The sequence below is a fragment of the Schistocerca gregaria genome, chromosome 2 (assembly GCF_023897955.1).
Source record: "Schistocerca gregaria isolate iqSchGreg1 chromosome 2, iqSchGreg1.2, whole genome shotgun sequence".
Classification (NCBI taxonomy): Eukaryota; Metazoa; Arthropoda; class Insecta; order Orthoptera; family Acrididae; genus Schistocerca; species Schistocerca gregaria.
In genome coordinates this window covers 509,911,566-509,938,905 of record NC_064921.1, presented here as the reverse complement: position 1 = coordinate 509,938,905, position 27,340 = coordinate 509,911,566, and the positions used below count along the sequence as shown (strand labels likewise).

The window sequence follows — 27,340 nt, the reverse complement described above, 5'->3', positions numbered from 1 at the left end:
CTGAACAGTGAAATAAAGATACAGTAAAAAAATTATATCCTGTTGTTGAAAAGTGAAGAGGTGTTTTTTTAAACAATGAAAGAACTATAAAATTTTGCAATAAAATTTATATTTATAGGAATTCTAATTTGTTTTTGAATGTTCATCCTCTTTACCATTTTATATAAGGAAATAGTTCATTTTTGATAACTCATTCTGATGAGAGAGCTTGCTCTTGTTACAGATTGACATAGTAATCAGCATGAAAGCTGCTACTGATGAACGACTGAATCGCTCAGCATTCAAAGCTTATCCGACGAGAGCAGTTATCATGAAAGGAACTGAATACAGTTCATGCTATAAATACTTATTAACCATAATGATGTGTATTCCAAATATGGATGGGTTGCCACTCTTGAGATTAAAACTGGCACAGAGATTTAGATGCAGTGTGAAAAATTTGCAGAAAGAATAATAGGGTTATAAATCATTTAAAACAGACTCAGGTAAGGGATTTTACAACAGCTATTTCAAGAAGCTGATGTAAAAACGTAAAGTTAATCACTGATCATCGTATTTCAGTTTGAAATGTTCAGTTGTTGCACAATTGGTAGAACTGTTACAGAAAAGATGTTTAAACGGTTCGCTGCTCAGGGTTCTTTGAAGTGTATTGATATGGAAGAAGAACTAGTAAGTCAGTAAAATCACACAAAACACAGAAAAATTAATATGACACATGCTGATGTGAAGGATAAGAGCCTTTTATCTACAGTGTATAATAAGATCAAGACGATGGATTTAGTTAAAACTAAAATCAAAGACAGTGATTGTGTTAGAATTAGTAAAACAGAGCAGTTTCTGCGAAAGGCTACAATGCCAACTTGTCTACTTAGATTCAAAATTCGAGCAGTTCAGGAAACTAACCCAAGAATCAATCTGCTGCAAGACTGCCTGTCACAACCTATAGCAGGAGGTTTCTAAAGCACAAGAACGAGATATCGATTCACATATCTATCTGAAAAGGCCATATGAAGGAAAGAAAACAAACCTTTCGCAAGTCGGCTTGGTTCTGATGAAACACATAATTCCTGGTTACTTTGGAAGAAAGAGAAAGAGAGAATGAGAGGTCACATGTTTGTAAGGAGTATAGAATGTGATGTATTACATACACAGATACTTCTGTATGTTCACACAGTTCTAGCTGAGGCCTTGGAGTCATTTTAATTATTACATAACTTTGACCATTACGTCATTGTATTACATCAGAGGCGTGTGTAAGTGTGTGTACGTAAATAATCTAACATGACACCAGTTTTATGCCAGAAATATTTCATATCTTTGAATTTCAAGGAAATAATGACTATTTTCGACTTTCAAGTGGAGGTTACTTAATTTTTACTTCGTATCTGGCACATCATTTAAATACTAAACTCCGATTGGTTGGAAAAAGAAGAGGGAAGATGGTTTAAAGCACATAATTGGTCTTTTTTCAACATCTTGATTTGCTGGAAGTAAGGAGAGAGAGAGGGAGAAGGGGCAGGACGTTATGTGTACATCAGAAATAATGTAATTTGACATCATTTTACACGTCATTTCAATATTACATTCTAATTGATTGGAGTTAGAGAAGGTGGTATAAAGCACACAAGTGGTCTGTTTCCATCATTTGCATTTTTAATATTGCACTATGATCAGCTGGAAAGACGAAGAAGGACAAAATGGTTTTTAATTTTAATACAGTTCCACTATTTCTACCATCTCGGATTTTTTAGTACTGTACTGCGATTTGCTAGAGATAAATAGTACTGCACTGTGATTGGAGATAGGAGGAGGAGAAGGATTTTCTTTAAATTTTCCCCTAACACAATTGGATTATTTCCACTGTTTTGGATTTCTAATTATGTGCTACAATTGGCTGGAGATACGGAAGGAGAGAAGGGGAAAAGAGAGGGAGAGAGTTATTAATTCTCCATAAGCACAGCTGGGCTATTTAGTCATCTTGAACTGTATACATTTTATTTTATTTATTGATTGATGTCATGAGTCACACGACAGTCATATGATGAAACTGAAGGTAGAGGTCAAATGTCATTGACCCCTGCCCCTAAATGTAGGCATCCCAAAGGTCAAAGGTCAATTTGTTTCAAGAAGCCCACTGAAATGCTACTCAGGGATACGACAGCAATGATCACCCAAAGCAAAATAAGTCTACATCCACATCTATAATCTGAAAACCACTGTGAGGTGCATGGCAGAGTGTTCGGCCCATTGTTCCAGTTCTTAGGCTTTCTTCCTCTTCCATGAACATATGGAGTGCAATGCTTCTGTGCGCGCAGAAGTTATTCTAATTTTATTCTTACGATCCCTATAAGAGTGATACTTAGGGAATTGTACTATATTCCTAGAGTCACCACTTAAAGCTAGTTCTTGGAACTTCGTTCATAGGATAGTTTACATCGATCTTCAAGAGTCTTCCAGTTCAGTCATGTCAGTATCTCTGTGACACTCTCCCACAGATTAAGCAAACCTGCCGCCGTTCGTGCTGCCCTTCTCTGTATGCTTCCAATACCCACTATTAGTCCTATTTGGTACAGGTCCCACACACTTCAGCAGTATTCTAGGATGGGTCACATGAGTGATTTGTAAGTAATCTCCTTTGTAGACTGGTGGTACTTCCCTAGTATTGTACCAACAAACCTAAGGCTACTACCTGCTTTACCACGCCGGCAGTGGTGGCCGGGCCGTCCTAGGCACCGCGCTGCTGCTACGGTCACAGGTTGGAATCCTGCCTCGGACATGTGTGTGTGTGATGTCCTTAGGTTAGTTGAATTTAAGTAGTTCTAAGTCTAGGGGACAGATCATCTCAGATGTTAAGTCCCATAGTGCTTAGAGCCATTTTTGAACGTGCTTTACCACAACTGAGCCTATTTGATCATTCCATTTCATATCCTTACAAAGTATTAGACCCAGGTATTTTTACGAGTTGGGTCATTTCAACAGTGACTCATAGTCATAGAATACTGCGTTTTTTTCATTTTGTGAAGTGTACAATTTTACATTTAGGAACATTTAGAGCAAGTTGCCAATCTCCGTACCATGTTGAAATCTTATCAAGATCTAACTGAATATTTATGCAGTTTCTCTCAGATAGTACTTAACTATAAATAACTGCTTCATCTGCCAAAAGCCTGACTTTTATTAATATTGTCTGCAAGGTCATTAATATACACAATGAACAGCAAGGGTCACAACACACTTCCCTGGGGCACCCCCGAAGTTACTTCTACGTCTAATCATGACTCCATCCACAACATACTTTGTCCGCCCCACCAAAAAGTCTTCAGTCCAGTCATAGATTTCACTTGATACCCATATGCTCGTGCTTTCGACAATAAGCGTATGTGTGGTGCTGAACCAAACGCTTTTTGGAAATCAGGAAATACTGCATCTACCTGATTGCTTGACTCAAAATATTTAGTATGTTATGTGAGAAAAGTGCCAGTTAGGTTTGAAATGATCGATGTTTTTGGAATCCATGCTGGTTGACGTTGAGGTGCTTATTCTGTTTAAGATATTTCATTACGTTTGAGTTCAGAATATGATGTAGGATTCTACAACAAATCGATGTCAATTATATATTGGACAGTAGTTCTGTGGACCACTTCTACTGGTCTTCTTGTAGGTGGGTGTTATCTGTGCTTTCTTTCAAAGAAATGGGCACAGTTTTGTTCAAGGGATCTACAATAAATTATAGTTAGAAGAGGAGCTAACTTAGCGGCAATTACTTAAGTATAGAATCTGACAGGGATTCCATCAGGCCCTGGAACTTTGTTCAATTTTAACGATTTCAGCTGTTTCTCAACAACACTGACACTAATACTTATTTCATTTAGTGGCACAAGGATTAAATTGCGCAATTCTTCTGGGATTTTCTTTGTAAAGTAACATTTGAAAACGGAGTTAAGCATTTCAGATTTTGCTTTGCTATCCTCAATTTCAGTTCCTACCTCATTCTCTAGGCACTGGACACTAACAAACTTTACAAACCACCAGAATTTCTTTGGGTTCTGTTAAAGAACATTTGACAATATTCTGCTATTGTAGTCCTTGAAGGCATCATGCATTGCTCTCTTGACAGCCAAACACGTTTCGTTCAGCATCTCTCTGTCTATAGTCCTACGCTTTGTTTTGTGCCTATTGTGCAGTAATCTCTGTTTATTTAGAAGTTTCTTTACAGTGACTGTTTACCATACAGGTTCCCTCTAATTATGGACTGTTCTACTGGGTACATATCTACACTCCTGGAAATTGAAATAAGAACACCGTGAATTCATTGTCCCAGGAAGGGGAAACTTTATTGACACATTCCTGGGTCAGATACATCACATGATCACACTGACAGAACCACAGGCACATAGGCACAGGCAACAGAGCATGCACAATGTCGGCACTAGTACAGTGTATACCTACCTTTAGCAGCAATGCAGGCTGCTATTCTCCCATGGAGACGATCGTAGAGATGCTGGATGTAGTCCTGTGGAACGGCTTTCCATGCCATTTCCACCTGGCGCCTCAGTTGGACCAGCGTTCGTGCTGGACGTGCAGACCGCGTGAGATGACGCTTCATCCAGTCCCAAACATGCTCAATGGGGGACAGATCCGGAGATCTTGCTGGCCAGGGTAGTTGACTTACACCTTCTAGAGCACGTTGGGTGGCACGGAATACATGCGGACGTGCATTGTCCTGTTGGAACAGCAAGTTCCCTTGGCGGTCTAGGAATGGTAGAACGATGGGTTCGATGACGGTTTGGATGTACCGTGCACTATTCAGTGTCCCCTCGACGATCACCAGAGGTGTACGGCCAGTGTAGGAGATCGCTCCCCACACCATGATGCCGGGTGTTGGCCCTGTGTGCCTCGGTCGTATGCAGTCCTGATTGTGGCGCTCACCTGCACAGCGCCAAACACGCATACGACCATCATTGACACCAAGGCAGAAGCGACTCTCATCGCTGAAGACGACACGTCTCCATTCGTCCCTCCATTCACGCCTGTCGCGACACCACTGGAGGCAGGCTCCACTGTGTTGGGGCGTGAGCGGAAGACGGCCTAACGATGTGCGGGACCGTAGCCCAGCTTCATGGAGACGGTTGCGAATGGTCCTCGCTGATACCCCAGGAGCAACAGTGTCTCTAATTTGCTGGGAAGTGGCGATGCGGTCCCCTACGGCACTGCGTAGGATCCTACGGTCTTGGCATGCATCCGTGCGTCGCTGTGGTCCGGTCCCAGGTCGACGGGCACGTGCACCTTCCGCCGACCACTGGCGACAACATCGATGTACTGTGGAGACCTCACGCCCCACGTGTTGAGCAATTCGGCGGTACGTCCACCCGGCCTCCCGCATGCCCACTATACGCCCTCGCTCAAAGTCCGTCAACTGTACATACGGTTCTCGTCCACGCTGTCGCGGCATGCTACCAGTGTTATAGACTGCGATGGAGCTCCGTATGCCACGGCAAACTGGCTGACACTGACGGCAGCGGTGCACAAATGCTGAACAGCTAGCGCCATTCGACGGCCAACACCGCGGTTCCTGGTGTGTCCGCTGTGCCGTGCGTGTGATCATTGCTTGTACAGCCCTCTCGCAGTGTCTGGAGTAAGTATGGTGGGTCGGACACACCGGTTTCAATGTGTTCTTTTTTCCATTTCCAGGAGTGTATTTAGTGCATGGTCAACTTTTCTTTTAAGCTCTACATCCTCCTACACTATGCTAACAGTTTCAAGTTCATCACTGAGATATGACACTAATGATTTTTTATATATGTTACTGAACATACTTATTTTTCTTCTTGGTTTAGTTATCCTTTGTACTTTGGTAATCATAGTTGCCACAGCCGCATCAAGGCCACTGACACCAGTTTCGATGTGGACACTCTCAAAGAGCTCAGGTCTGTTTGTTGCCATTACATTCAGCACGTTTCCATCATGATTGGGGCTCCTATCTATCTATTCTAAGTAATTTTCAGGTAAGGCATTTAGCACAGTTCCACAGGATGTCTTATCATGCCCTTCACTAACAAAACTGTAATTTTCCCTATTAGTTGTTGGATGATTTTTAAGTCTCCACCAATGATCACAGCGTGACTAGAGAACTTACTTACAAGTGAACTTTGGTTTTCTCTTAAGTTTCCAGTTCCATCAGGAGATGAGTGTGGTGGGCAACAGAAGGATCCAGTTATCATCTTATACCCATCCCTGATACGGAGTCTTGCCCAAGCAGTATCACATGCAGCTTCAGTTTCTATCTTGGTGGATCTGAGTTTCTTGTCTACTGCGACAAACACACCACTTCCATTTCCCATTTGCCTGTCCTTTCGATATACACTTAAATTTTCCCCAAAAATCTGTGCTATCAATTTCAGGTTTCAGCCAGATTTCTATACCTAGTACTATGTGAACTTCAGCGCTTTTCATGAGCTCTTCAAACTATGGTACTTTGTCTCGAATATTTTGGCAGTTTACCATTAGGATTTTAATGCTCTCACCTGTGAGAGGCATTTATTTCGGTCTTGTGCTGATACTTCCGAGTTTCCTATAGCTACCGATATCTTGGTTGGAAGGAGAGTTGCCTAATCTAAGAAATCTTTATGTGCACCTCACAGACAGTCAGCCACCTGTGTAGCAGCCTGTGATATGTAGTGCACACCTGACCCATTTAGGGGGACCCTACAATTCTCAACCCAATAGCGTAAGTCCATGAAGTCACCGCCTAGCTTGTCACAGAACCTTCTAAGTCTTTGGTTCAGTCCTTCTACTTGACTCAGAACCAAAGGCCCACAATCAGTTCTTAGGGCAATGGTGCAAATTCTCAGTGTCGGTGAAGCTCCATGCTGATCTTCTCAACCTTCTCTGCTCGTCGCTGAATGACCCAAGTATGACCTCAGACCCCAGACCAAAGGTATCATTTGTTGAAACGTGTGTCACGATCTCCAGTTGGTTGTACCCTGTTCTTTCAAAGGCAGCTGGGATAGCCTCCTCAAGATGTTGAAGGCCCCCACACGTACACACTGAGTGCATCAGGTGTCCTTTCCTGTCCCTAGCTGCCGTTTACCTAAGGGGCACCATCATTTGACACACGTTTCAAATGCCGACGATTAATAGACCCTTACCCTTTTGTGACTGCCTAGTCCTGACACCGGACTAACAGGGTTCCCCAAGAGAGGTGAAGTGAGTCCCACTGGCTCAGTTTCAGTTTCATTGAAAGACAGCACCTCAGACTTGTTCGTTAGGGAGATCGTTACAACACCCTGAGTCCTCCGTGGTCGTAGTCCACCCTGTGCAGGACACGTAGATTTACCATTGACACGCTATTCGCAGTGAAGTGGACAAGTAATGACAGATCGTGTACTTCCTGCAGAGGAGACAGGAGCCACAGGAGAGGATAGTACTTGAGATACCTCTGGTACCATTATGACTCTCAGGAGTTCTTCCGACACACCGATTCTCAGCAGTAGCCAATCGTTAGACGGTAGTCAGGTCGATTTCTAGCTGCTTACAAATATCAATCAATTCATCCTGTGTTCGAGAACATCATTCACAGAGGGGCTGGATTTTGGCTGATGTAATGTATTACAAGGCAATGAAAAAACTTTAAATGAATAGCGTTGATTATCTTTTAATTAGCTGAGCCAAAAAGTTTTAATTTCTTATAAGAATTGAAGCAAATACACAAAATGAGATTTCTATTAAGGCAACACAAAAACTTGTAGTAAAAATTACTAGTTTCCTAAAACGTTTTGAGATTAATTATAATTGTTTGCAAACTCGAATACAGTGTTATTTACAACTGATTCGGATAATATATAAGGTTACTCCTCTATCAGGAAAAACTAGGTGTAACCCAATATGTTAGAATATCTGCTACAGTAACTAGATCACAAACGTCGGTTTACCAGAGATTGCTCGTGGATTATGAAAAGGACCGTGGTAGCTTCCAAAAATACACAAAAACGCACGTTTAATTGCGTTGATATACGATGAAATTCAGGGGTGATGTATTCTTGGCAGAACTGTAAACCACAAACGCTGATCTGCTATGAAATAAATTACCTATCGAAGACATTCGTAGTAGTAACTATCTTAAAGATGAGCTTTAAAACGCATACCTTAAGAGCTATGAGCACTTCTTCTTCGATACAGTGAAACTGTTCTCTTCTACTGCAAGCTCTCTGTTTTCCATATTTTGGGAGGTGGTATGGATCAAATAAAGAAAATTATTGTCTAGTAATCATGGGCTCTAAAAGTGTGTACCTAGAGAACAATGAGCACTGGTTCAGTAGAACAGATGTGTTTCACAGTAGCAAAGACAATCAAGAGCTCATAGCTCTTAAGGCATGTATCTTAGAGCCCGTGTGTACTGTACTATTTTGATTCAGTGGTCGTTCCTGTTAATGTTCCTAAATGTTGACCATTCCTCCTCGGATACCATGGATATTATCACATTCGGCACCCTATGACAGCCATTTGCCCATACATTTAAAGAAATTTGCGGCTAGAAAACGTTTTGAGTCAGATGGAGTGGACATGGATATAAGTTTCAGAATCGCAGTTCAGGGATGGAATCTAGAGAGGGATCCAAAAAAATATATCCACTGTTTAAAAGTCAATAACTTGCAAAATAATTGACGGATTTGTCTCATTTTTGGTGAAAGTGTCGCATAAAGTCCAACTTAAAGATATCACTGTGGGTGTTCGAAATGGTCACCATAAACATCCACACACAAACGATGCCGCCGAACTGCAGCACGAACTACTGACTTCAACGTGCTCAGTTGGATATTTGCACATGAATGTACGATGGATTCTCGAAGTTCAACCAATGTGCGTGGCTTTTGTCGATAAACGACGTCCTTTAGTGTTTCCCACAGGTAAAAGTCCAGAGGAGTTACGTCTGGGTAAAGTGGTGGATACCCCGCAGTACCTCTACGGCCTATCCAGCTTTCTTATAGAGTTTCGTCGAGATACGCCCTAACACGATTTTGGTAGCGGGCTGGGGCACCATCTTGTTGAAAGTAAACTCTTCCTTCTAGCCTTGGATGGCAGGTAAAATGGATGTCTGAAGCTCCTGAAGGTACACCTCAGCTGAAACTGTGCCGGTGGAAGATGGATGGCCCGTAGGGGTGCTGTGGAGTATCCACAAATAAACAATAAAATTTGTTTCATGGACATGGACCTGGAAACGCTATTTCCATGTTTCATTTTATTACAGTTTTATTGATTAATCTGACGACTGTGAGTACTATCGACAGTTTCCCAGGTCAAAATTAAACTGCAGTATATTTCCTACAAAAAATGTCCTATCCATTTTTTTCTCTAGAACAAATATTTTCCTCAGTTCAGAGGATGATAAAATCACAGATTATTAAAAATCATGTTTTAATGGTGTAAAATTAATGTTTATTGTTAAATGAAATGAATTACGAACAAATATTAGACAATGCACCACATTTAAATGCACCAGCGTCAAGTAATAAATTGTGTTCTAGTGGTGTAAGCGTGGAACGGGCAGGGGTGGAGGGTAGAAGTGCGAAGGAAAGTAGGTCGCCAGATAGTGATCATACACTTCTCTCCTTGATACGTCTGCAAAATGAAGAGCGAATAGGAGATTCCCCACACTTTCTAAGAAGTAACACAAGAAGTAATGGAACCTTTTGCGGCTAGCCTTATGAATCACTGGCACCCCAGCGGAGAGAAATGTCTGTAGAGGTTTGTTTCCTGCAGAGTATATTAACACTACATGGAATGCATACATGAGTTACTAATAATACTAACGCAAGAAACGCATAAAGAAAAATTGTACATAAACCTTTGCACGTTGTTTTAGACTGCTAGAGGGGGAATTGATTCTTATTCATCCTGAAAGACAGTTGTAGCATTTTTCTGGGAAAGACGACATACCCCACCAGGAGTGCGGTTTGCTTTTCAGTTTATAGAGAGTGTACCACTTCAACATTTCTTGTCCAGTTCTCTTGTGTGAACAGGCGAAGACTTCATTGGGCTGGTATTTTTATGGTGGAGCTATTTCCAGTCTATTAAGTGAGTACTTATTTGCTATTGTTATATAAGATATTACGCGAAATAGCTCAATAGCTGGAGCTGTCAGCCGTTTACCACAATGAATAGCCTTCCCAAGTGTAACAGGCTGTCAGTATGTATTCAACAATGTCGATTTCATTGTCTCCACTGTCAATGGCTGAAATGCTTCTCACAGCATGAGAAGTATGGGACGTTTCATCTCAGCCTCAGCTCTCGCAACATCTGAAGAGGCCCAGAGACTTAAATTGGCTTCCTTTGCAACCCACGCAGGTCTCGTAAGTGTTATGAAATTTCATATACACTCCTGGAAATTGAAATAAGAACACCGTGAATTCATTGTCCCAGGAAGGGGAAACTTTATTGACACATTCCTGGGGTCAGATACATCACATGATCACACTGACAGAACCACAGGCACATAGACACAGGCAACAGAGCATGCACAATGTCGGCACTAGTACAGTGTATACCTACCTTTAGCAGCAATGCAGGCTGCTATTCTCCCATGGAGACGATCGTAGAGATGCTGGATGTAGCCCTGTGGAACGGCTTGCCATGCCATTTCCACCTGGCGCCTAAGTTGGACCAGCGTTCGTGCTGGACGTGCAGACCGCGTGAGATGACGCTTCATCCAGTCCCAAACATGCTCAATGGGGGACAGATCCGGAGATCTTGCTGGCCAGGGTAGTTGACTTACACCTTCTAGAGCACGTTGGGTGGCACGGGATACATGCGGACGTGCATTGTCCTGTTGGAACAGCAAGTTCCCTTGGCGGTCTAGGAATGGTAGAACGATGGGTTCGATGACGGTTTGGATGTACCGTGCACTATTCAGTGTCCCTCGACGATCACCAGAGGTGTACGGCCAGTGTAGGAGATCGCTTCCCACACCATGATGCCGGGTGTTGGCCCTGTGTGCCTCGGTCGTATGCAGTCCTGATTGTGGCGCTCACCTGCACGGCGCCAAACACGCATACGACCATCATTGGCACCAAGGCAGAAGCGACTCTCATCGCTGAAGACGACACGTCTCCATTCGTCCCTCCATTTACGCCTGTCGCGACACCACTGGAGGCGGGCTGCACTGTGTTGGGGCGTGAGCGGAAGACGGCCTAACGGTGTGCGGGACCGTAGCCCAGCTTCATGGAGACGGTTGCGAATGGTCCTCGCCGATACCCCAGGAGCAACAGTGTCTCTAATTTGCTGGGAAGTGGCGGTGCGGTCCCCTACGGCACTGCGTAGGATCCTACGGTCTTGGCGTGCATCCGTGCGTCGCTGCGGTCCGGTCCCAGGTCGACGGGCACGTGCACCTTCCGCCGACCACTGGCGACAACATCGATGTACTGTGGAGACCTCACGCCCCACGTGTTGAGCAATTCGGCGGTACGTCCACCCGGCCTCCCGCATGCCCACTATACGCCCTCGCTCAAAGTCCGTCAACTGCACATACGGTTCACGTCCACGCTGTCGCGGCATGCTACCAGTGTTAAAGACTGCGATGGAGCTCCGTATGCCACGGCAAACTGGCTGACACTGATGGCGGCGGTGCACAAATGCTGCGCAGCTAGCGCCATTCGACGGCCAACACCGCGGTTCCTGGTGTGTCCGCTGTGCCGTGCGTGTGATCATTGCTTGTACAGCCCTCTCGCAGTGTCTGGAGCAAGTATGGTGGGTCTGACACACCGGTGTCAATGAGTTCTTTTTTCCATTTCCAGGAGTGTATTTCAGCACAAATCCAGCAATGCAGTACAACAGATTACTGTTCTAGACTTCAACACTATTCCTCCTTTTCGATCATACGTATTCACAGCCATCTTACAACGTATACTACATTCACTGCAGCCCTCTCTACAAGTGCCAGCAGTTTATAGATGGAAGAGACTTGTGCAATATACCAGTGAAGGAAACCAGTATCTTTGTGATGATTCATTAATTCATCACGAAGTGACTACAACACAGTTACACAGTTTTGCAATATGCTCTCACAAACAGGCAGTAGGGATGCATATTTACTAATCACAACCCTTTCCCACGAACACTAAATACAGGACGTTCGGGAATTCTTATTACAATCTTAAGGCTTGTAGAGAGAAGTGAGTACATAATATTTTGAGTAGGAACACCCGTCCGGAAACGTCATCCAGTGACGCTTCAGAGGGTCAAAGCTATAGGCGCTGGCGACTGTAAATGTATGTATGTACAGAGTGATTCTGTTATCTTACAAACTTTCAAGGATGATGGAAAAGTATAAATTTATCACTTTGACGAAGGGGTCCTTGTACCGGAAACGATCGAGTCGAGAGTTATAAGCGGAAACCGTTCTGAGTCATGAGCACCTGTTCAATATAAGAGATGTGTTTCACACTAGCGAAAATGTGTAACCTCTGACAGCTCCTCAGGTATGCATTTTAGAGCCCATGTTTCCTGGACATTTCTTCTTGTTTAGGTCCATACTACCACCTCTGAAAGCTGCATACCCTACATTCTTAGCAACAACAGTATTGGTACATGTATTCCACTGTCAGAGGTATTAGGAAGATCTTCGCATGTAACTGTCGACTCGTTCGTTTCCGAACTATGGAGCCTTACCTCAAATTGATACATTTATCCGTCTTCATCATCCATGAAAGTTTGTATCTTTATCACGGTATCGCCCTGTACGTACATAAATTTACAAGCGCCGGCGCCTATAGCTTTGACGCTCTGTAGCGATGTTGGGTAACATTTCCGGGTATGGGCTCCTATCCAAAATATTATGTACTCACTTCCCCCCAACGAGCCCTAGAAGTTTGTAGCGGTAATTTCTGAACACCTGCAGCTCACTAAGAACATTTCCTATAGCCCATAGGAACGTATTTTGCGTAAAAGCTCACTTAACAACTAGAAATAAGTAGCCACTAAACAAACTGAAAACATCTCCACTACATAAACGGAGCTCAGTGAAGTTATTTTTTCTATTCACACGAGAGAAATGGACGGGAAGTGTTCGGGAGATGTAGTCTAAACTGAAAAGCCAATAGCACTCATGCAGTGGGGGGGGGGGGGGGGGGGGGGGGGGTCGCCTTTCCGGAAGTGCGCTGCAACTGCTGTACAGAATAGCAAAGAATCAATGTCCCCTCTAGCAATATACAAAACAGTGTGCAGAGATTTACGTAGAATCTGTTCATATGCGTTTCATGCTAGTGACTCTCATCCCGGGCAGGTATATGCACTGTGTCGCCAGTGAGTCACAAGGCGAGCTGTGACAGGGGCAGTGTAACTTATGTGAGACACCCTGTAGTGGCTTTTTGTGACGCAGTGAGTGTGTGGGCAATCTCCTATACGCTCTTCAGGTTGGACACCTACAAAGGAAGGAAATGCTTGACTACAATCCGGCGACCTGGTTATCCTCACGGGTCTATTGTAAATACCCTCAGAACACAATTTAGGCCTATCGCTTAGGAGTGATACATGTGGTACACGCATCCTATATTTATTCTTAACCACTTCATTTAACAATAAACATTAACTTCTTACCGGCAAAACAATGTTGTTAAAATCTACGGTTGTTCCATCTCCTGCAACACGGAAACTGTTAGTTCTAGAGTAAAAATGAATAGGAATTTTCTGTAGTAAATGTAATTTAAATTTATAAGTAGGAATATTTTCGCTAGAAGCCGCGGTTTTCGAATTATTCAAGAAAAATGAAATGAAGTACTTTTGAACGCCCCTCGTTCACACCCCATAACACTCGCTCCGACCAATAAACAAAAATTTGCGACTAGACTAATTTTTCCCCAGTTCGGCGTTTTTTTTTTTTTTTTTTTTGTCTTCGTTGAGTGGGCTATCTGCTAAAGATGTATTAATGAAAAATATAAAGTTTCACCGTAGGTCAGAGTCCATATTAAACTGTCCTGCAGGTCCAACTCCCTTTCTAGCTAAGTCAGTTCAGAGGTCGGAGGGAAGCAGTAGCACACCACCCCCCTCCAATAGCACCATGTGTGGTATTTATGAGTGGTGTTCCTACCAATCTTCTCGTTGAAGAAAGTTTCTTTCTTTTCTTTTTTTTTTTTTTTTTTAGACTGTCACAGGACTTATTAAGAAATAGAACAATTATGAAAATGGTACACTGTAGAATTGCCTAATGTCTCTCTAAAAATATGCTGACGCACATTACTCGTATATCTCTAAATCAGTTTAGCGACTTTTCTTCACATTTCATGAGTATCAGGACATGTGTATTTGTACAGACCATGCACGACTTTCACGTAATACTGTCTTCACGAAGTTGGCCATTATAAGAACCGTGGCTGTAGTATAGTTACAATGTTCATAATTCAACCAACCTAAAGTATGTTTTTAAAACGATAATTTCAATCAGACCATTACCGATTTTGGACTTATTTTGTAATAAATCTTCAGATGGCAGGAGCGCACCGAGACAGCCCACTAAGCCGATTGTACATAATGAGTGAAAAATGAAGTTCTACACCTCGCAATTAGTATGGGTTCAATTTCTGTTTATTAAATATCACCGCCTGAAAATTTCGTTATACCGTATTTTCTGGAAAGTCTGAGTTTAAATCCTCGTCTTCCTTCTCCCTGCCAGTTCTCTTCAACTAATTTATTCCAAGAACGCGAAACATTTTTAATCCACAGAGTGGCAAGTGGAAATCGCATTGTATTTCCCTGAAAAAAATGCATCGCACTATACGATCATTGACTGTAAAACAATAATTTAAATGCTTTTATATGTGATTACATCGTACAAATAAAAAATAGAATAAATATCACGCCATTTTTTCGCTGTTGTCCAATACAAGACGCTTGTGATAACTAACACGATCCCAGATTATGAGAAATCATATCTGAATAATGCATACAAATTGTTGCACTTATTACGTCATAAACACGAATTTCAGGATAAAATTGCTTTTTTAAGTCGACACTTGTACATTCGGAGCGTCAAGAAATACGTTTGATAGCTCATATATACGGAAATTTATAATTGACTTTTCAGTCTAATATTTTTAGTTTCTTAGAAAAAACAAACATGACTCATTGCAAGTATCTCTCTCAGCACTGCACAGCCACCCAAAGTAAAAATAAGATTAATATTTTCGAATCTGCTAAACACGTTTACGCTCATTTAGAGTTACGTATTTTGTTTCGTAATTTGCAAGAAAGGTGAAAATAAAGAATATGAAAACGTGCTGGCACAATCAGAGAAGTCACAGCAGTAAGCAAGCTATGTCTTAAACTCCAAACGAAACATGCATGCACATACTGAAGGAAAGGGAAAAGGAGAAGACAGTTTAACAGTGTGAGTAACATATATAAATATAGTGCACGATCAGGAACTTTTCTGTTGTTACCTCGTAACAAAATGTTACTTTACCTTAAGCGTATGGTATACTAATTAGTAAATAATAGTTATAGATACTAAAGACGCTTAATTTTCCCGCCACATAATCATTCCACACACGCAAAAAATGGCGTCATGTAATCTCTCCCAGGTCAACTTTGGGGTAGAGGCTACGAAAAGCTACGTTTTTCAATATCAGTTTAATTTAATAGATTCTGCCTCACATTATAATTAATTAAAATTAATTAACTCTTTTTTTTACATATTTTGTCCTCCTAACATATTTATTTGTAATTAGCACTCTCGACATCACTTGCTTTTCTGAATACTTGCGCAGTGCACTTCCCTTTCCCCAAGTTCACGGTGGTGCTCTGCCTGTGGATAGAAGTTTTCTGATTGTGCAACTGAATTATTTATAATAGTCGTAAGTACACATTATGCGTATACTGGCACTCTCAGACACTGTCTTAATTTTCATCCGTGGACTAACGTTTTATTTCAGTGCAACGACTTGTATCAGTTGCGGTGTGGCGTGACCTACCGGTATAGCCTTTTCATCTCATTTCTTGAACAGTGCTAAAATATTAAGAAATAAACAAAGGAAAGGCTTTTATGTATACTTGACAGACTCATTAGACATAAATGTTAAATAAATTCTCATACGTGTTTAATCTTTTAACGGCCACGAGGGCCGCAGTAGCTAACGTTTGCTTTTGAACTAGTGACGATTACATTTGATCTCGCTAATCAGTAGCTGTATATGAGCTTATGGAGCAGACCAAACTTTAGTATTTAAAAAAATGTTTCTGTTTCACAGATAATGGCACCACCATCCTACTCCGATTTGGGCAAAGACGCTCGCAATGTGTTTGGAAAGGGTTATCATTTCGGCTTAATTAAGCTTGATTGTAAAACAAAGTCAGCCTCTGGAGTTGAATTTTCAATGGGAGGTTTTTCCAATCAAGATACAGGAAAACTGTTCGGTTCATTGGAAACTAAGTACGGAATCAAAGAGTATGGTAAGTGTAACTTGCAATTCTTAGTTGTGGCAGTAACAAGAATAATACAGTATACGACTGCATTTTTCCATCATAGACTTCACATACTTACCAAGAATTTTATGCTGCTCTTACAGTACCATAAAGTTGTCAGGTACAGCTTGTTCGCTGTGATTTGTATGCATGAAATTACGTAGTTATGTTCAGTGTTGGGTTTGCAGAAGAACTGCATTTATATTAACTGTGTGACCTACTATTAAAAAATGTCCTGTAGTAAACGACGGAAATTTTGAACGTCAGAAGATGTTGTCTCATGAGTTTTGTTGTATGTCAGTATGGTGGAGAAACGAGGCAAAATAACTGAGACATCAACTGCTTCCGATTGTAACGTACTAATCGAAATTACATGTTGATGCCTTAGTCTACAGTGGTGTCTTTACAATGTGCAACTTGACACACAAATGTACCCTGTCAAGCTGTCAGTGTCACTATGCAAGCTAAATAATGGGCACTTAGGTAATGTGTAAGAGTGCATTGTGAGTGTACATATTCCTCAGCTCTTAAGTTTAGTTTCTTTGAAGATTGAACAATTTTAGGTTTCCTGCACTTGCTTGCAACCTTTGAATTCTTGCAGTACTGTACTGTTGTGTGTTAGCTATTAATGAGTTTTTCATTTTACTATGCTATAATCAAAACATTTGTGCTGTGCTGTATTTGTTAATCAATTGTAGGCAGTGCCTTCCTGTCAAGTTTTACTTGTAGACACCTGAACACAAGCCTAGGTATGAAGGCAGCAAATAAGTACTGAGCTTGCTCACTCCACATCACCCTCTAAAACTTATAGTGGTTGTGGGCATTTTCAGTTGGTTTGAATTGTGTGTATGCTGAACAGGAATAGAAAACTGTGGTACCTGTGGAAATCTGCTTTACTTAAAAGATGTATTATGCTATCCTTATTGACTCAAAGTAATTTTGTGAATGACATTTCAGTAAGTCGATTAGTAGGTACCAGCTGTCACCCACTTGGGGCTGTTCATAAAGTGCCATATTCTACATTGCAAGCACATGCAGAACCTTGTCAAATGTGGCTGGCTACATGTCGGCGGCACTGCTACCAGCACCTGTCAACAATTATTAAATCTCGGTTATTTGGTTTAGTCTGACTTTGAGTACTTCTGCCATTTGGTCTTGGTTGATGTATTTGTAACACACACTCGATCTTTCTTTTTCTCCCCCCTCCCTTGTTATTAACTTTATTGACCACATTGTACCACTTGAGTTGTTAAACCTTCTCCTCCTCATTGATGGTTGTACTGTTTAGCTCTTGAGATCCACCCAATTCTGTTTCATTCTTTCCAGTTGTAATTTTCTCACTTTAATTTGAGTCTCAGTAGTATGTATCATTTCTGCTGAAAATTTGTAGGTCTTTAAGAATATAAATTTCATTTTCGTTTTCTGGATCTGTTGTGAAGTGAAGCTGCTTTAAGAACTTGCTGAATTTCTCAGATAAATTGTCCTTTCTTCTAAGATTTCTCATTACAAGTTGTAAAATCCTGTTTCCTTGCATTTGTAAGATATGGGAAAATGATTATTTTCTTCATTACATTGGTGATTGGCTCAGTCTCCATGGGGAGTTTCATTGCCAGTCTTAAAAGATGTAATCAGGGCATACATTGTACAGCAGTGGGATAATGTATTTACTTGATACATGGTTTGATGTGACATTTAGTGTACATATATCAGGTCTGAATAATGATGCAAAGCTGTAATAATCCTGAGAGTAACAGAAAGGAAGAATCTGAAGTAAATGGTTGGTTGAGCCCATAGACATGATGCTATCTTAAACTATTTACTTAGCGTGCAGCATCCTGTGTGTCAAACAGTGCACTGATAATATAAAGGTTTGCTATAAATGAGGCATTTGTTTTCAGAGTTTTATATTTTCCCAAGTATTAAATGTACAAATGTGATTCATAAGTGAATAAAATTGCAAATTCATTGTTTAAATTTTGCCAAACAATGGGCATTAAGAGTGCAGTGCAGTGACAAAATACCAATAAAACGAAGTTTTGTGTGTTGAAATATGTGCAATGTTTCTGCTGCTACGGTGTAGCATGCATTCAAAAGGAATTACAGAAAAAACCACCATGTAAATAGAGCATTGTGTTTGTATCGACAGTTTATACACGCAGATTCTCTGTAAACAGAAAAGTATGGGACATTTTGCAACAGTGGTTCTATTTCAAACTGTAAAGTTTGCAGCATATGCTAAAATTAAAACGATGATTATGGGTATGCGTTCACTTTTGCATCACAATGTAGTATGTGCGTGGGGGCATTGAACAGTCTCATTAATTGTAGTGTATGAATGAGGTTTGCTGAACGTTAATGCTTTCTGTCCAGTGTTGCAGAAGAAGCTGTATGAACTATGGACTGTTTTCCTTCTGTCAAAGACTATGATGGGCTACCTCTTACCTCGGTAAGATTTCATCTTCCAACAATACAGGACACACCCTTATTTGAGCATTGATATTCATTACTACCTAAATGTTCTTCCTCATCGTTGGATTGGGCGAAGTGGTGAAGATGATGTGGCCCTGTTCCCTTTCTTCCCCCCAACTCACATGTCGTAATGCATTGTGGTTTTTTCCCATGTTGGGAATAGATAAGGATTGTATGTACATGTGTAGTACTCCTGCAACCAAGAACACTGTAACTCCTCAGAGAACACATCAGTGTTCCTCTGATGACCATTGACAGGCTATTGTTACCTAAGGCATGGAACTAACTTTTGCTTGGATGTTTCGTGTGACTAGAGGATCACTAGTGGAACACTTGTAGAGTGTAAAATACAAACTTGGCGCGTGTTTTCCTCGGTCATATTTGTACTTGTAATAATATGCATGATACAGGGCTTTGAAATTGGATTGATAATTTGTTAGACTGTGATGTCATGAGAATAGCAATAGTTCTGCTATAGCACATATTTTACATGTATTCAGGTTTAGTGAGTGGTTATGTCTGGTGTTGTATTCGTAAAAGTCAGTTTTGATTGCATAGACTAGGCAGAGAAAGTTGCCAGTTTTAGCTTACTGCCATAATCAGATCACCATTCTGATACTTGTTGCAGTTCATGTCTTCAGTGATTGATGATGGCAGCAAGCTGAAACTGGTCATTGTGAACTTAATAGTATACATTCTCACTTTTATAAATACCTGCCATGGTCTTAAATGGAGAAGTCTGCCATTCTGCTATCAAGGGTCAAAGCAGATGGCTGGTATTGATAGTTTCAGCATTTATGTAGTTATTAGCAGATAATTACTTGTACAATGTAGTCATAGTTTTGAGTAGTAATTAGTGGCTCCGTGATAGTGCCCCAATTTTGAACTAAATGTCACTTTATTTTACTGTACCTGTAATGTGGATAACTGTTCTGATGCATTTCAGAATGCTTTGTCCTAAGACATTAGTTTGATGTAAAATGCCTAAGCTTGTTGTATCTCTCCCATTTGATAACTACTCAATTGTTTGAAAGTTGATTACTCCACTGCCAAAAAGAAAATATTTTTTTATATTAGTATGAACAGGGGAGCAGTCTTAGCTTTAAAAGTCTGAAATGAATTCTCATGTCATTAAATCTAGTATATCTAACAAATTAGGAAATAAAGCTAGAAAATATTCACAAAAGTTACATTTATTCGTACATCAGTAACATTAGGTTAATACTGAAAATTTAAAATCTTAATGAAGGTTAAATAAACAATTAAGTCCTCAAATTGGTTGGTAAAACTTTAATAAACAGCTTAAGTCAGAAATATGAGAGTCCTAGTGGTCTTTAGTTTGACACATTGTTGTGCAGAGATATTAAGTGGACTGAAGAATTCACAACTTAGATGCATGTTGAACCACAATAAGTTTTGAGTTGGTTTCAACTTCTGGAGGTAATCTTTCCTACCTTTCTCCTCTTTTAGAATTGAAAATTCTATTTCCTTCTTTTTGACTGTTGCATTCTGTTCTGCGGATGAAATGTAGACAAACATGCCGACACATTCCATGGCCGCATTTTCTCAGTCTGCAGCAATCACTTAATACTCTTCAAATGGTATGTAATCACAGCAAACCTTGACAGGTCTTTGTCTGTAAGTTAGCAGTGGACTGCTGTGACTACATTGTGCAACCAGGAAACGTGTTTTGGGTAGTGGCTGGTTACTGGAGCTACGTTTCTTGTGCTCAGTTTTTTTTTATTTTTTATTTTTTTTTTTTTTAGTTCAACAAGAGCTGTATGATGAACTGATGGAGGAAAGATAGGGGACTTTGTGCTGGCAATTTATTTTATGTAAAGATTCACTACTGCCATGAGTGCAAAGCAGCAGTGAAACTTCCACTGAGAAATCATTTTGGAATTGCTATCACAATGACAGCAAATAAACAAATGCACAATAATGTATGTATAATCGTAAAGAAATGCAGAAACTAAGCATTTGAAGACAGAAATCTTGAAAAAAAATATGGTACATAGTTTACAAAATAAGTAATAACTTCTCACTCTGTCTTACAAAAATAATGATGCAAAAGTTGACCAATATTTATAGTTTTTCACTCAAGATCTCCGGCGACAATGGCGCACATCCAGCCAGCTTCCTATCGTCACTGTAGTTGGAATTGGGGCCATACTCATTTTCTTGATTGTATCACACACAGATCGAATAAATGTCTTCACCCACAGTTTTGTGCAAGAATATGCTTAGAGCCATAACAGTAAATACCTTTTCTAACAGGACTTTGTCTACCACTTTTTAACAGAAAGCCATACTTTCCACCACAGCTTTTAGTAGCAATAGTAATTGCTGAAAAGGTCACTTTCCAATAACAATGCTAGTAACTTTGCTACTGTAGGATTCTCTTTCCTGGGGCAGTAAGCATAAATATACCAGTGAGTTGCACCAGTCTTAAGAAAAGCTGTCAGTGACAGGTTGAAGCTGCTTTTTCTTATTTCCAGGAGTTACTTGATCTATGTTATCTGATCAAGGCATCCCAGAATTTTTACACCTCGCATCTACATCTTTCAACTTTTGCAGAAATACACCCATGCTTGCCACTGTTCTTGCACTAATTCCAAGAACTTCTGATGTTCGTTCCACAACTTTATCGGCAGAAACTTACAGCTGTCCGTTAGTATTATTTCTACTGTTTATGTAGACAAACATACCTATGCCATTGTATAAGCCACAGTGGAACAAAGCAGAGCGCAACGCAAGCACGTGGTCAAAACGATCACAATGCATGTTGTTTATGTTCACACCAGACAAAGCCAGCAATGTAGAAGCTTTTGACACCACGACTGACATCGGTTACTAGGGTGAGATTGGTTCATGTCCCACATCCAGTGCCTCATGCTTCTTGTTCTTCACTTATCAACCTGTTTCACTGCAAACTTGAAACCCATATGTCACATGCAAAGTTTCAGCAGCCTGGATATAGTGTTAGTAGCATCACAGAACAAAAGAACAGTTGCTTGTCTCTTGTGGACATCTGAGACTTGTAAAAGTTCATTAGTGTGGTTTATTTTCAGTGCAACTCTGTTGTTGTTACAAATGAATGTGCTTAGGACTTGATGTAGAGTATACTCACCATGTTGGTTATGCTCATTTAACTACCTTAATAACCAATCTGTGAAGATGAGTCATTGACATCAAGGTGACACAAACAAGAAAATGAGTTTCTTAAAACAGCATTTCACTAATGATGCTTGTTTGTTTAGTTCAATGTCACAATGAAACATACCTGCAGGTATCATAATGATTCCACTGTTAGTAAGAGCTTCTCTTCATACCTAAGTCTGGCAATAAAATTTTGTCATTAATCTCATTATTCTGTTACAAAACTTCATTTTCTTGTACTCTCCTGCCATGAAATTGTTGTTCAGAGGACTCTGATATTTTCTGTTGATTAGTGTGAATTTTAGTTTCTGTAGTGGTCAGTGTTAAGCACTATTATACTTCATGGCAGGCAGTGTACAAGAAAGTTTGCTGTAGACTGTTGTCATTCCTGTATGCTGGACAAATTGTACAGCTGACACCAAATATGTCGAAGATAGTTCACCATCTTCTATCTAATCTACACACTGCTGCAACATTGGTTCATTTTATTGAACTTTGTTGTTTCCTTGTGTTACTGAAAGGGACATTAGTTTCATTGGTAGTGCTGCAGTATTTGTGGGTTGCCTGTGTAACAGCACGAGTGGATTTGTAACAAAACTGTCATTATACATTTCTGCGTAAAAGTTTTTAGTTAAATGCAACCTGTTTTAAGTGTGAACAATCAGTCGTTCAATTAAAGAAAATGAAATGAAGTAATATTATAAAGGTTGTAATTAGCTTCCTCCTGTTAAATTTTGGAGCAGGAGCAGAGGCAAGGTCAAAGAATTATAACTAAAGTTCTTAAATTCATCATAGCTGTTGTAACATAATAGGAATCCCTTGTGAAGATTTATCTTGATGCAATAAAAGAATAAGAAAGATGTACACAAATTGAGCCATCATGTATGCCTCAGTTGATGCATTGTGAACTAATAAATGATTAACTTGCTTTCCAGGACTGGTATTTTCTGAGAAATGGAACACAGATAATACATTGGGCATGGAAGTGAGTGTTGACAATTACCTTGCCAAAGGACTGAAAATTTCATTAGACTCAACATTTGCACCACAAACTGGGTAAGGAAAGCTTTTTTAAAGCTAATATCATAGTGTATTGTTGCACTTTCTCATACTTCTGTTTTTGTTTCAGGAGCAAGTCAGGCTGCCTAAAAACTGAATTTAAGAACGATATGTGTGCAGTTAACATGGATGTTGATTTGATTTTGGCAGGTCCTAATGTTAAAGTAGCAACTGTTCTTGGTTATAATGGTAAGAGTTTGCATAAAAGAAAGTTAGTGAAATTAGTTGTTTATATTTTGAATATTTCATTATATCACAGCTAACTTTTAAATTTTCAGGATGGCTAGTAGGTTACCAGACTGCCTTTGACAGTCAGAAATCCAAACTAACTAAAAACAATATTTCCCTTGGATACTCGGCTAGTGATTTCATTCTCCATACCAATGTGTAAGTACTTGAGCTATAAGCTAATACTATAAAAGTAGAGGAATTACCTGTTTTTGAAACAGGATGACACTTAATGTTGGTCAGAGAACTTAAACTTCTGGTAATTTTTACCTTAATTTTTTGATAAATAAATGTAGTCAGTCATCAGTGTGCTCTATGTACAGTGGCCTTTTGCTGATGGTGTATGTGATTCAGTGCTCCCAGAGAGGTGTTTTAATGTACGATTAAACTATCGTCTAATTGTAACATTGTTTGGATGTAACACAATTTCTTCCTCTTGCGCTACTGTAAAGATTAGGTGATAACAGAACGCCAAAAAATGCTATGGGAAAGCATGCTGCTGTGTTGATTGGATTGTCATTTTTTGGAACATTCAAACAATTCTTTGGCTTACTGGTAGTCACATCATAGGCATTGTGGTTTACTTCCCTGAACAGTTGAAATATTTGTTGTATGTAGTAGTAAGCACATTGTGAAAAAAAGCTCTTGGAATGCATTGTAACATTTTAAAGCATCTTCAATTTACAGGAATGATGGGCAGGAATTTGGTGGATCGATTTATCAGAAAGTGAACTCCCAGCTAGAAGCGGGAGCCCAACTAGCATGGTTTGCAGGCACAAATGAAACCAATTTTGGAATTGGATGCAAATATTCTATTGACAGAGAATCCTCTATTAGAGCAAAAGTTAACAATGCCAGCCAGATAGGGATAGGTTACTCACAGAAAATCCGTGAAGGTAAGTGTTAAAATTGCCTCGTTTTTGAAAGTAACAATGACTAATATTTGTGTGTTCATTTGGGGGGGGGGGGGGGCTGCTTGTCATGTCAATGAAATTAAGGCCGATCTAAATGAAGCTAAACAAAATAAGGCAGGATGATCATTCCAGGCATTAGCATACTTTAAGAAACTGAGAGTTGCGTAAGATTACAAGCTTCATAGGAATTTCTTCTTGGTTAGTTTGGAAATGAGGAAAATTTAGGATGATAATGATAATTTCTGATAAAAATAATAAATTTTAGGAAGGTGGAGTGTGAATTGAAATAAACAAATACAGTGAGAAGTGGATGGTACTGTAAAGATGACATTTCCTTTGGAGAAGCAAAGCAAAGTGGTGAAATGCTGAGTTGTACCTTCTGCTGTGAAATACATGTTTGTTTCAACTTGTAGAATCTTCTCTGTACTGTAATTTTGTCTCTTTAACATGTAAAAGTGCAACAAATTGTAGCTCTTATTGGCTGTGTCACCACTGCTGTGCACTCTTGCCCAGAATTGGGAGACTTGTGGCAGCTATGAAACTTACTGCTGGTTCATATTGTGGTAAAAACGATGTATATGAAATTTTATTCAGGATTGTAAGAAATGTTAACTTCCATACCTGGCAACTTTATAACAGTTCAGGGTGAATACGCAGCAACAGTTTGAGAGTGGACTTGTACATACTGACAGGCAGAATGGTGTAGCAGGAAAATATATTGGAAAACTTCATTTGATTACATCTTACATTTGGTGTAGAATCTTTAATTTCCTCGCCACAGCTGGGTAGTTCAGTTGTTTGCCTAATATGAAAGCTATTGTAGTTCATACAAAGTGTTAACTGTGTGCACAGCTTTTCAGAGAAACATTCTGATGTAACTTAAAAAGTGCTTTCATAGTGAATACAGACGAGTGCTTTTCTTTCATGAAGACCTGATTGATTAAATAAGGGTGATGGGCTCATGAGAAAAGTATTTAATACAGTAAACCCTACAATAAATTTATGAAAAGTGTACACATGTCTAACAGAATGCAGAGTGCAAATTTTTTGTGCAAATTGCTTGCACCCCTGGATTACACTAGTGCTTACAAATTGGGCACTAGTTCGCACAGGGGTTAGACGAACATTTGATGGATGTCAGTGACATAACAGTAAACAGTTGTTGTCACATCGCTGCAATCATACAGTGCAATGAGCCATGGAAGCTGAGAAATTTCTGAATTTGGCTAGGTGGTTACAATTTTGTAAATGAATGTAAGAATTTAATGCAGTGATATTTAATGTTAGCTCTGAGTTTGTTGTGTTTTCCAGATATGAAATTTGTGTTGGTTTTTACTTAACTGCATATCAAATTTTTATTGTTTGTAACTAGGAAATATGTAGTTGTAACAATATTAGAGAAGGAAAGTTGCTACTCACCATATAGTGGATATGCTGAGTCACATAGGCACAACAAAAATATTCACACAATTATAGCTTTGAGCCGTTACGGCCTTTGTCAAAACAAACACGCTCGCACTCGTGTGCACACTCACACAAGCACTACTTTGCGTGCGTGCACGTGTTTGTGTGTCTATTGTTGACAAAGGCTTTAATGGCCGAAAGCTATAATTGTGTGAATCTTTTTGTTGTGCATATCAGGACTCTGCATATCTGCTATACGGTGAGAAGCAACTTTCCTTCTCTAATATTGTTACATTCCATCCTGAATTTTCCATTGTTCGAAATATGTAGTTAAATTGTTATGTAAATGAGTGTTCGTATATTGTGTGTAACCAATTTTCTTGCATCCAGGTATTACGGTTAGTTTGTCAGCGCTAATTGATGGCAAGAATTTCAACCAGGGTGGACACAAGATAGGTGTAGCTCTCGAGATGGAGGCCTAGAAGTGTCACAAAGTACAGTGATAACATGGTGAAGCTTGAAGAAAAGTGTTATTGGTAGAAGTATGCCGGTGATGGAATGGACTGCACATGGAATATGTGCCCAGACTTTGTTCACATTTTACCAGCATTATTTATTTTTACAGCTAGCAGCACAAAATTGTGCTTCGTGATCCTTTGAATAATTATACAGCATGGTGAAACCAAACTTGAGGATGTTAATATTTTAGATGTCACTATTGGAGACACCTATGTATTTACTGTATTGTTGGCTGAATTAAAACACAATTGTATAAGAACTACTGTACAGTATAAGTGCTGAAATTTTCTTCAAGCCTCACATTTGTAAATTACAAAATGAAACCATTTTTGAAGGTGCAATGAACTGACAGTGTGTAAACCTGGATTTATTCTACCCATATTCACAAATTTTATCCACAAGACCTTAGTATTATTTTGAAACATCTGCTTCACACGGTAAATTGGTGCTTTTCATATTGAAATTTGCACATTTCATTTTAGCATCTTGCTTAATTAATAGCAGTGTGGAGTATAGTTTCCCAAAAAGACTTTTGCCTGTGTAATGCAATTTGTACATGTTGTGTTGGAGGTCATAGAAATGAATTTTGTAGATAATTGTTTAAGAATAAAGGTGGATGTCCACTTCAGTAGAATAAAAGCTTTTTACTTAAAAACATCAGGTCTGAACTATAGGATCTTTGCCATTCTTCAAGAGTCAGTTGTAGCACATGGAAAACCTTCAAGAGGTGTCAGCTGAACAATGAAAGTTGGCACTGTCAAGAAGATATTTGTACATTAAAACAATTTTGTTGACAGTGTGTGTGGGGGGGGGGGGCAGTTGAAACACCAAAATGGCGACCTAATTTTAGCTATGTATTAAACGGTCAGTGAAAGTAGCTTATTTTAGTCATCAACATTTTGAATAGAAAGTTGGCAATTTATCAGGCATAAATGCAAAAATTGTGGCAGCTGCTTCATGTGGTGTTGAGCTGTATTACGAACAGTCAGCATTAAAACTGTAGCAAGTATGTCATTTTCATATTTCTGGTGTTAAAAAATGTTAGTTTGCAAACTTTTCACTTTAATGCTGCAAGTGCAAGAATTCCTTAATACTGTTGGCATCCTAAATAATTTGCTGGTTACGAAGGTATAGGTGAT

General features: G+C 39.8%; 1 protein-coding gene across 2 annotated transcripts in view; it reads left to right on the top strand.

Annotated features, from left to right (window-relative positions):
* LOC126329181 (voltage-dependent anion-selective channel-like) overlaps positions 1 to 26,546 on the top strand; it is a 60,208-nt gene extending 33,662 nt beyond the window's left edge. The window contains exons 1-7 of one of the 2 annotated variants that reach the window (XM_049996133.1): positions 15,736 to 15,842; positions 16,236 to 16,437; positions 23,013 to 23,133; positions 23,207 to 23,325; positions 23,415 to 23,523; positions 24,052 to 24,260; positions 26,073 to 26,546. In XM_049996133.1, coding sequence (XP_049852090.1) covers positions 16,239 to 16,437; positions 23,013 to 23,133; positions 23,207 to 23,325; positions 23,415 to 23,523; positions 24,052 to 24,260; positions 26,073 to 26,164 — 849 coding nt within the window. In that variant the 5' untranslated portion in view covers positions 15,736 to 15,842; positions 16,236 to 16,238 and the 3' untranslated portion in view covers positions 26,165 to 26,546. Of the gene's footprint in view, positions 1 to 15,735; positions 15,843 to 16,235; positions 16,438 to 23,012; positions 23,134 to 23,206; positions 23,326 to 23,414; positions 23,524 to 24,051; positions 24,261 to 26,072 lie in introns of those variants that run through there. The other variant, XM_049996131.1, reaches the window with a different exon arrangement.
* The last annotated feature ends 794 nt before the right edge of the window (positions 26,547 to 27,340 follow it).